This window comes from Scleropages formosus, chromosome 1, assembly GCF_900964775.1.
Source record: "Scleropages formosus chromosome 1, fSclFor1.1, whole genome shotgun sequence".
In the NCBI taxonomy this organism is placed as follows: Eukaryota; Metazoa; Chordata; class Actinopteri; order Osteoglossiformes; family Osteoglossidae; genus Scleropages; species Scleropages formosus.
The window spans coordinates 35,533,611-35,545,601 of record NC_041806.1 but is presented as its reverse complement, the minus strand read 5'-3'; the positions used below and the strand labels follow the sequence as shown (position 1 = coordinate 35,545,601).

Below are 11,991 nucleotides of genomic sequence, written 5' to 3'. Positions count from 1 at the left end.
GATCAAACAGCACTGGCATGTCTATTTCACTGACATAAAAGAAACCTTAATGAGTTTGTGTTTGGTTCTGTAGACTGGTTCTGTCCAGGTACCTGAGACAATAGCACCAAAGTCACCATTACAAGTCTTTTTTTTTTTTTTTTTTTTTCCTTTTTCATTAAGACCAAGACTGCAAACCCGCTTGGCTTTGAAGTAAAGAAATGGCTCAAAAGGCTGGTCTCCCTTCTGTACTGTAAGAGTCTCATCAGGATCAACCTGATCGTCTCCCTCCTCCTCCTCCTCCTCACAGGAATGTTTCGAAATGCTCAACTCTGCGCTCCATTTCCTGGAGAAACAAAAAAACACCAGGGGAAGAGAAAGGGTTGTTACCGTGTTCAAACATGAAAGAACCCAAAAGCAGAGCCGCATAACATCGCATGAAGGATTCATATGTTCCAGAAAAGTTAAAGGCCACATACACCAACGTTAAGCGCTATTTGGATCACAAGAAGATTGTGAAAATGTTTGGAGAATAAATCATCATGAAATAAAACACACCATGATAAACAAACACATGCACACACTGCATTAGTTCTACAAGCAAACATTTTCCTTCCTTACATTCGGACACTTGCTGAACAGCAGGTAAAACTCAGAGCATGTTTAGAGGTGACTGTGGTACAGGAAGATACAACCAACATAGTCTTTCTCATGTGAACAAGTATTTCAGTGTTCAGCGAGGCAGAATCAGAGTTTGAGCCCACTGACAGAAATATCACATCAGGTAAAGTTAAGGGAATTCTCGGACAACAAATCCCCATCAGTTTCCAAACCCTCACATCGAAGTGGTCAACTGCAAAGGTCAATTTCAAACTTAAAATGACTGATCACTCATTTTTAGCATCTTTGCTTCCTGCTGCACCCTTTCAAAAGCAACGTGGCCACAGAGAAAGGAAGAGTTTTAGTGTACTACAATTTCAGACAGCGCATCGCCAAACCCACCATGCCAGAGGACAGAGACTGGTGCAGGGCCGTGATTTGCAGGTGGGAGAGACACAGTAACCCACCATAACTTTCACATTGCGTCAGTAACAACGGCTCCCGGGGCGTTCTGCACAAACGCACACGCAGTGAGAGAGAGGGACGCCACTCGAATTATCCAGTCATGTGAGTTCGGTATTCTTGCTAGGCGTGTTACATTCCATGCAGCCAACATTTGAATGTGACACAGTATAGTTTCAGAGTCTGAAATCATTTTAATCTCTTTTATAATTTTTTTTTATAAAAGTACCATGTTGACTATGGATAATTTTAAAGATATTAAGATTTGTACAAAGTAGAATACAGTGTAAAAAAAAAACTGCCCTTTCGTACACATGTACCACACACACCTTAAGAATCGCTAATACATGAAGGAATCAGTGACAGTCTAGTATTAACGTGGTATTACAAGTAGTGAAAGTACAAGTAGCAGCACACTTGCACAGTATATAGTTGAACAGAGTGAAACCACAACGACCACTTTCACCATGTATTATTGACTTCAACCGTAACCCTAAAAACACAAATACAACCATTGAAAATAATCACCATGTTCAATAAAATGTTCCACGTTCACAGCCTCCCCCATCATCACCAAATATAACTCAAGCATTCAGTTTGCTCTACAGGAAAACTGGGCAAGGCAGACAAATTTGGGAAATTGCACACAAAAAGTTTTCATATAGTGGTGGATTCACTTGAAGTCTTTAAATCGTGTGTAGGGTTTAAAAGGGCACAGAAAGGCTGCTGCGTACTCCTCTGCAACACACTCGCTTCTCAGCTGTTTGTTCAGCCCTCCGTGTTCAAGGTGCCGCTTGTTGACAATCCGGGTGACCAGTTGTACATCAACACCAACAGGAGAGTCTGAGGCAAATACGTGAAATGCTAAGGAGATTATAAAATAACTTCAATAAAGATCAGAAAAGGTAAACTTTCAAAAATCTACCAGTATTAGGAGAGAAAAGTGATGCAAACACATCCTTTCTGTTGTTCTTTACAAACTTGTCTAAACAGTTGAGGATGATTTTCGGGGGGGTCAAGGGTCAAAAACAAAACCCAATACCTTACAGCAGCTTCTTGAATAGCGCTAGAAGGTAACATGTGAACGACACAGACCAGACTACCAGGTGCTCACACGGCACAATTTGTTATTTTATTGTGGATTATAACTTTGGCCTCTGTGGTATATTAATTGCGCAGCGCCGAGTGTGGTGCCAGTAACTCTTCTGCATACGAATCAAGCATGTGCTGTTTTAAAGAGCATCGATCTTGGGTCAATGACCCCAACGAATTGCGGGAATTTGGTGACTACACTGTCAAAGTGCCCACTGGTTGCGCTCTCTGTAAATAGACAAAGGGCAGCCCACTGCACACGGTTGCTGTGAGCGGCTTTCATTTGCCAGGGGGAGGGGGGACCAAAACAAGATGCAAGTTTCCAAAAAAATCTCTCACTGTGGTACCCTCAAATTGTGTTTATATCCTTAAGTAACCCTTCTGAAAAGATTGCTCTTCAACGCAAAGCCAAAGTTAAGACAACTACCATAATTCCCATATGAATTTGTCAATCAATAGGGCAAGTGGACTATATTTAATTAGACTAAATAATCACAGCACACAGAGGTGTTTACTGTCAATCAACTGCAGCATTTTATCTACCTATTCAAATCATCACTCACTGTATACCTCTGAACAGCACAAAACATTTTTTGTTACACCAAATTTATAACTACAATTAATGAATGAAAAGAATCAATACTGTGAATCCACCCCCCCCCCCAAAAAAAAAAAAAAAAATACACCACAAGGAACCAGCACTTTTGGAGAACACTTCAAGATGACAATCACATAAGATAAAAGGACAGCATGTGGTTCAGCCCTCTGGGCATCAACATCTATTGTACTATGAAGATGGTTGATGGTTAAATTGGATTACTTGTTTGCCATAGTAAAACTGAGTTTTTGCGCCATCCCTGTTTGCGAGAGCAGTTTACACCATGCACCGGGTTCACCCGGGAACCATGCTGTTCCCAGGTGAGGTGTGCTCCAAAACATGCACATCTGGAGGGCTGTTCTCTCCCTCTCTCCCCCTCTTTCTTTCTTGCTTGCTTGCTCGCTCGCTCGCCCGCCATCTCCCTCCACTCTGCTCCAGTATGCCAAGGAGCCAGCCAGCACCGCAGTGCGGATGGTTAACGCTCGCCAGCTAGCACCCGGCACGGCTTGAGCCGCACCTCCCTGCTGAACACGATTTACAACTCGGGGGATCCTGGCCGCAGAGCGCGCCTTCTCTGAGGTTTGCTCCAGCACCCAACTGCAGCGCTTCCTCTGAACATACAATTATTTCAGGAGGGAATATGGTTTCATCTCAGCATGTTTTCAGTCTGCAGAGTTTTAAGCAGAGCAAAGTAAAAATACAAAGGACCCATAAATTACATGATTTGTCCAGAACAAAATGAAGCGGAGCTGAAACGGGCAGGCCGACCCCAGCGAGCCTCCTGCCAAAGGCCGGTGGTTTACTAAGTGCAACATCCCCCAAAAAATAATGAATGACACTGCAATAGTAATTCTTCGTTACCACTGATCTGAATGGGGGGGGGAACTGAGAATTCAGCACAAACGCAATCATTTCTTTTGGAGTCAAAAACAGCTAGCGTCAAGTCCTTTGAGCTCTTATTACTGAAACTGACTCCAGGTCAACTTCAACTTTGCATATACCACACTAAACTATTATTGCAAAAGGTATTAATTAGAACTATAGAAAAAAGAAAACAGCTGTTCCTGCCAATAACAAAAATCTTCAGAGGAGCCACATGTGTCTGAATAGTGGGAAGGAAGGGGGGAGGGCTGGAGCTGTACCTGCACCTCAGTGATTTTATAGTCATTTTTATAGTCATTACTCCAGAACTGTGTGTAGTCTGTCACAATGACATTTCATGGAGACCAAAAACAAATACACCAAAAAAAAAAAAAAAAATTTAATATTTAAAAAAAAAAAAAAAAATCCCAAAACACGCGTGCGCGCACACACACACACACACACACACACACACACACACACACACACACACACACAAAACAGCTGGAAATGTCAGTACAATAATAACATCCGTCTCCCAGTTCCACTAACAACCTCCTGGTTGTCTCCTTGTTAGACCGTATTTGTTGTTCCCGCTCCTCTCATTGGTTGCTGTTCTTTCCCTGCCACTTGTTTTTTACTTCTACATATGAATACATTTCGAGGGGGTTTAAAACTGCATTTTGAAAACCAGTCATACAAAAACACAATTAAAAACATGACTATAAGATTGGTCATTTACAGACAACAAAAAATTAAGCATGCCAATACAGCATCCAGGAAGACCATAAACCATTAAAGAGATAAAACAATGTTTATCAAAAAAAAAAAAAAAAAAAAAACAACTCTCCACAACAAAAGGTAAGACTATGTCCCTCTATAGCACATGCCTTATTTACCAGACAACACAATTTCACCAAACAAGTTAGCAGAACATTACACTGTAGGTCTACACATTCAGTAGAAATGGCAAGTAAAATACAAAAGTATGACGTCTCTTGCAATGCTAGCTTAAAAATTGTACAAAATAGCGTTACAAATTCAGCGTGAAGACTAAATTGGCCATTTATCATTTACAAATGATAAAATCTGATCAAATGGCCATGGGGTGAACCTTTGAAAACTACACGAGTAACCCTGAATTTTGCAGACTTAACTTTTAATGACGTATTAAAGGCTCACACATCAATTCTACTTGTTCCAAAAAACTTTTTGAGGCCAAATCCATTGGCCTGCTGCTCTGCAGATATCTCATAAATAATTAACCGTATTTGCTGCTGGCACAATGTACTTTCTCTGTGGGTGATCAGATGTTTGATACATAAATTAAAAATATGTTCTGGGAGCAAAATTCAGTCTTTTCCAAAGTGCGCATATAGTAACTCAATGCTAATGACAGGGAAAATAAATGGCACTACAGTAGTAACTCTTCACTACCATTGATTTAAATGGGGGGGGAAGAAGACCCCAAAAAAAAAAAAAAAAAAAAACTGAGAATGCATTCTAGAGCCAGAAGTCTGCCATGAAACCTACAAAATCCCTGCCTTGGATTTTAAACATGGGAGAAATTGTAATTCAAGACTTCTAAAAATCAGACAATGAAATTACTTATTCCTTTATTTTTATATGAAAAATTCCAGTTCATTGAAAATCCATCCCACATTCACCATAAATGATATCTAATTTCAAGAAAAAAAATCAGTTTATTTTTGTTTGTTGCCAGAATTTTTTTTTTTTTTTTTTTTTTTAATTCCACTTTTTCTGCAAAGCATTTTGATTTTTTTGACACATGCGTTTCTGAACACACATGTGAATGTAGTAACAAATATGGGTCTGTACAGGCAGTCCACAACTTATGACATGTGACTTAGGGCGGTTTATCAACCTTATGACCCTGATGTTTGGTTACAACGTCTGATGACAATCACTGTTATATTATACTGCTTCAGTCAGCGTGCCTATCAGCAATTATGTTTTAGTTACAAAAACATTTCATTTACACATTTCTTTTGGGCTCCCATTCTCTTTTTTTTTTTATTTTTTTTTGTTGTCAAGAGAAAAGTATTCTGTCAGTGCAGAAAAGAAAAAGCAAAACATTTAGAAATGAAAATATAAATGATGCAGCATGAAAATATACTATAGTGCATACTATTATGCATGGAACAGCAAGTGGCTGCTCTGGTGAAATGCAAATTCAACTCAGTCTGTGTGAAGTTTGCACGTTCTCCCTGCGTGGGTTTCCTCCGGGTGCTCAGGTTTCCTCCCACAGTCCAAAGACATGCTGTTCAGGTGGATTGGTGAGGCTGTGCCAGTAGTGTGTGAATGGGTGGATGAGGGAGAGAGAGAGAGAGAGAGAGAGAGAGAGACTAGCCTGACTGGCATCCACTCAAGGTTGTACCCAGTGATTCTAGGGGGTCCAGTTCAGCACAACCCAGCTTAGGGCAACTGGTTAATGAAAATGAGTGGATGTATGCGATTATTATCTTTACAATAATTATTTTAACATGAAAAATGTGCAAAATAATAAGAAAGCCCTATTATACAACACAGCATTCATGCATCTGTTTATGTATCCCAATGGTTTATGTAATATGGTATAAGGGAATTTGCAACGTACACAGTGAACTTAGGTCCTCAAAACTGCCTGAGGTATAAAGTTTCTTCACCGTTCTACATCGGTTGCCCCCCACCCAAGACTATATTTGGAATAGAGGTAAGAACAACAAATAATTTCTTTTCATTATAGTTTAACTTATTTTTCTCTTGTACTTTATGAATACAGAAAATAAAGATTGGTCATTTTAAAACCGTGATTGTTCCTTCTTGGCCGCCCTCACTGCTACTGCTGGTGTCAGGACCCCCCATAAAGCACACCTTCTGGGTCAACAGGATAATGGCAAGATATTAGGGGAACTTTCAATAGGGAAGGGTTTAGTGCATTTGAAATAAGTTTTTAAAGATTTCCTCAACTGATTGTGTGGACTGGTGTGAGAAAGATGAAGGCTGAGACCATGTGTATGCAGTTCCCACAGTACAGGGCATCTCACAGTCTCTTGGCATAGTTTTCAAATGCCGTCTCAGTTTATCACAGCGAAGTGAATGTCACGGGCCTGAATCGGATGCAGCAGAGTGTGTAAATGACAACTGGGACCGATTAACTATGAGTGGTATTAATCATCTTGGAGTGGATATGTGAAAAATTGGATAGCGGGAGACCGAATAACGGGAGATGAGCATGCAGAACATCAGAGCTGCAGCGGAAAGCTTTCACCCCAGGCTTAAGACCCATGTGTTCAATTTCACTTCAGTCGAATGGTCCTTTTTACATCCCCTATCACTCTCGTAAGGTCTCTCACTATTATCATCATATCATTTCATTTTGTTGTTATATGGGCAATAGGTACCTCAGTACCTGGCCTGTGAGGAGTTTAGATGTTCACCTCATTTTCTCAAGAGTGTTCCCATTTCCTACAAAAGTCGTGTGTTTCAGGTGAACTGGTGACACCGAATAGCCCTCAGGGAGCATATGTGTGAGTGGAAGAGTGTGTACCTGCCCTCGAGCCCTTTGCTTCCAGGACAGTCAATGGTCCACCGCAACCCTGCACTGGACAAGTGGTTATTGATGACGGATGGATTCTGTTTTTTTACTGGTGTAAATTTTTTTTTTCCCTATTCTAAAATGCTGATATTTATTGCACACTGCTTCACAGTGTTAACCCACATCTATCTTCTTTATTGTCAAGTGTCTTGAAAAGCTCCTTTTAAAAGCACTACATACAGTAACTATTATAACACTACCTAATAAGGCAACTCTGGTATGTACTGTAGTCACCAGTAATGCTCGTAAACCCTCTCTGCTAAGCTACTGGCAACGTATCGTTTGCTCAAAATGGACAGTGAATCATATCACACAGTCACTTGTAGTATCACCTTTCAAGTGAATTCTATGAGCTTTTTCCCTTGAAGTTTTAATACAGATAAGACTTTCTTTTGCATTTTCTACTTTTAGCACATTTCTTAAAGCTTTTTAAGATATATGACCCATTATTACTAGAAAGTTTCTGTTCTCATAAGGCATTTCTTGCAAGTACAAGTTGATAGCTCGTTTCACAAATTTTATGGGAGAAATTACATTTGCACGCAAGTCTAAATTTTTGTATAAGGATCTTTCAGTATGAGGAAAGCTATCATAAGACATAATAGTGTAACGAATGACTCACACCTTCGACTGATTTTTACTGTATTTGCTAGAATTTGAATCTATCTGCAAATGACAGAACATGCCAGGTTTCACTGAAAACATTTTACATCACAGTCATAAATGGGAGGCGCAGTTTCAGTATTTTCTGACATATCCTTGTGTGTGAATATACAAAGTACCGTGCCATGGAGACTTAGTGTTGAACTGTTTCCTTTGCCACCATTAAAGAAATGGAAATACTTAATACATTTAAACAAAGAACATGTGAGGAGAAATAAGTGAGACAATCACTGCTGATGTGCCCTTTAAGAATTAAGCAATGACAAAAGACAGGATTATAGATAATAGTGTGTAACTATGAAATGTCAGGACAGACTGAGTTGGGCCCTTTCTCAAGGCTCCAGTCAGGGTTTCCAGGCTGAGACACATCCCTTTTCACTGAGGCAGGTGAGTCAGGTAATGACACATAAGCCTTGGGAAAACACTGAGGGATCAGGAAGGCTCCCGTAGACCGCAGCTGCCGAGCTTTCGGCTTTTACTTCAGTCATGCTCTCACACACCAGCGATATGACGCAACCTACCTCCGTCATCTGCGTCTTATCGTAGTCCCTGCGATGCTGGTAGATGCACTGGCTGAGGAGCGAGTAGAGCCTCTCCAACTGGTCCACTGTGTATCCCTCACTCCGTTCAACCACGTGCTCCAGAAGTCCCTGCAAAAGCCGTAGTCACACGCAGCGTCAGGAAAAAAAAAATACAAAAGGCTGCCAAGGCACACCAGCTCACAACTGAAGACCTTTGATGTTTGCTTCACATGACAAGAATTGGAACAAGTATTTTGTACCCTAAAACCGACACAATTCACACTTACGAGAAGTGCTGATAATCTGAGAAAAGAAAATTCTCATTTAAATGGAAGCCTTAGTGAGGCTGTGCAGCACACAAGTCAAACAGCCCACACCCCAAGGCATCATGCGTGTTCTTACAGAAGTTCCAAAAAAGTTGGAGGTGAGAAAGCAAAGTCTCATCTATTACATAGATGAACCTTGAAGCGATAATACGCAGAAAATTTTCTTAAAAAGTAGTATCATTATGAATACAATAATACACTAATCATCATCATCATCATCATCTGAACCGCTTGTCCCATGCGGGGTCGCGGGGAGCCGAAGCCTAACTCATTTGTCAAAAATGATACCACAGCAGACAAGGGATGTAAAATGACCAAAAAAGTAACATATAATGATTACTACGAGGCATTTATCTGACACTTTAATCCAAGAGGACTTATAGTACTAGATACACTGTGGTAAAGTTCCTGCAATCATTTACCCATTTGTACACTAGAGCAATGTAACATATAGTAACAAAGTATTTAGAGCCACCAATCCACCTGACACACATTTTTTGGAGTGTGTGAGGAAACTAGAGCATGTGGAATGCTATAACACGGGTTAGAATTTTACCAACAAATTGTACATTACATTAAGATTACGTTATTGCCATTGTATACAATACAATGAAAAAATATGTGGCAAACCTGAGAAACCAGCAGGAGAAAGAACAAAAAAGAAAATGAATAAAAGTAAGATTAAAGTATACTTTCATTAATTTTGTTTTTTTTGTTCTTTCTGCTGCTGGTTTCTGAGAGTTGCCACATAGGATTTCATTGCATTGTACACTGTATTTTATTGTATTGTATTATGCGTATTGTATAGTATTTCCCTCCCATTATTAATAACGGGGGGGTCGGGGGCGCGGTGGCAAAGCATGTTTGGCCGGGGTATGCTCTCTGGTGGGTCTAGGGTTTGAGTCCTGCTTGGGGTGCCTTGTGACAGACTGGCGTCCCGTCCGGGGTGTATCCCCTCTCCCTCCAGTCTTGCACCGTGTTGCCGGATTAGGCTCCGGTTTGCCGTGACACCGCTCAGGACAAGTGGTTTTAGACAACGTGCGTGCGTGTCGTGACACTCAAACACCTATCCTGAAAACACAGAGACCAGTCAATCATAAGGCAGTCTCTCTCACACACACACACACACACACACACACACACACACACACACGCGCGCGCGCCAATTTAGAGTCACTAATTCACTGGAAATACCAATCTTCAGACAGTGGGAGGAAACTAGAGCACTGGTAGAAAAACCATCCAAGCATGGGCAGAACATAAAAAAAATAAAAAAAAAAAAAAAAAAAAAAAAAAACAGTAGAGGCAACTAGATTCAAGCCCAGAGCCCAGGAGCTGAGAGGCTCTTTCTGTGCCACCATACCGTGCAACAATAGAAAACAAAAAACAAATTATAGTAAGAAATATGATGAAAGGGACAGAAAAGAGAACCAAAATGTGTTTGTCTAAGTGATTTTTAACATGTGCATCTCTTTTTCAGCACATATACAAAAATGGGTAAACTGTTTCTGGCTAAGGAACACACACAAACACACACACACACACACACACACACACACACACACACAGTTTCTGAACCGCTCGTCCCAGACGGGGTTACGGGGAACCGGAGCCTACCCGGTAACACAGGGTGTAAGGCCAGGGGGGGAGGGGACATACCCAGGATGGGAAACCAGTCCGCTGCAAGGCACCCGAAGCAGGACTCGAACCCCAGACCCACCAGAGAGCAGGACCCGGTCTAATCCACTGCACCACCGCGCCCCCCCACGCTAAGGAACACATTTTTCCATTTTAAATTAATCACAAGCTTGTTTTAAAAAAAAAAAAAAAAAATTCACTTTGCAAGTCAATTCTCGGGAATGAATTTTGGTCATTATGTGCGGGGGGGAGTCTGTACAGAGGCAGTCAACAAAAAGTAACAATCAGAGGCAAATGAAAAGCATTTAAGGCTTGCCTGTCGTAAAAATGAGCAAAACAATGGCAATTTTCCCTCAACTTCATAAAATCTCCATAAAAGAACCAGAAGAACAAAACTAAAAAGTGTGTACAGCTCACGCAGTTAATCTGTGAAGGAAAGAATTCTGTTTATTGGACCCTCATCAGGATAAGAGTATGAATTTTGGACAAAGCTCCCCGTCGACCGCTCAGTGTTCGACTCCATGCTCTCCTACGCTTGTGAACTTGAGGCAGAAACGGAAAGGACTAGGCTGAGGATACAAGTGGCCAAACAGATGTTTAAAGGCAAGATGGCAGGACTCACTCACTGACAGGGTGAGGAGCTCAGCGATCTGAGAAAGCGCTAGCGTAGCGTCACTCCTCCTCCGAATTGCACAGAGCCTGTTGAGGTGGTTGCGCAGTATGCGCCACTGGCCAACTCCCACGGGAGCCCCCACAGGCACGTTCCTCTGGGAAGAGACCCCAGGGAAGACCCAAGACATGTTGGAGACACTATGTCTCATGACTGGCCTGGGTGGGAACACCTGGGGATCCCACAAGAGGAGCTGGAGGCCTTTGCCTTGGGAACTGGAAGGCTTGGGCCCACTTTCTCAGCCTGTTTCCACCGGGACACTGACCAGGGTGTGGGGATGGAAACTGAACTGAACTAATTTACTGGTGGACTAAAGTATTCACTTGAACAAATGATAGTTATATTACATTTGGCCCTTCCTCCTGGAAAAATTATCATACATTGAAATAAATGCACAAATAAAACAATGCCAGTTGTAACAGAAAGGATGCGATTATGTTATCACCATCTCCGATTTAGAAGCTACTAGAACACCCTGAGGTGAAAGTCATTTAATTGTTCACAGAGAGGATATTAAATCTTGGTTTTTGCTCACTGGTCCAGAAGAACAATTAATAAAATGTATGCAAGTACGAAGCATGCGGCGCGTACAATATCCAAGTGGCTAAAAGGCATAACAGAAAGCAACACAACACAGGCACTGGTCATATGGATGACGAGCTTCTGACTTCACGTTCAGAGGAGCACTTCCCTCGAGCACTGGCTCACTAGGAAGGCGTTGCCCATTTCCCACCATTTACTAAACCCAAACAAAACAATCTCAAATTGCAGTTTTTCTACAATTTTACTTTCCAAGAGGGGCTAATATTTAATCTGTGTAAAACTCAGTCCACTTACATTTACATTTATTTATTTAGCAGACGCTTTTCTCCAAAGCAACTTCCAACAAACTATGTAGTGCTATCAGCCCGCACACCTTATTCACCAAGGTGACTTTACACTGCTAAATACACTACTTACAATGAGTCACTCATCCATACATA

General features: G+C 41.3%; 1 protein-coding gene across 1 annotated transcript in view; it reads right to left on the bottom strand.

Annotated features, from left to right (window-relative positions):
• Positions 1 to 251: 251 nt before the first annotated feature.
• atad2b (ATPase family AAA domain containing 2B) overlaps positions 252 to 11,991 on the bottom strand; it is a 74,107-nt gene continuing 62,367 nt past the window's right edge. The window contains exons 27-28 of the mRNA XM_018743682.2: positions 8,375 to 8,503; positions 252 to 325 (exon numbers count right to left, since the gene is read on the bottom strand). Coding sequence (XP_018599198.1) covers positions 284 to 325; positions 8,375 to 8,503 — 171 coding nt within the window. The 3' untranslated portion in view covers positions 252 to 283. The remainder of the gene's footprint in view (positions 326 to 8,374; positions 8,504 to 11,991) is intronic.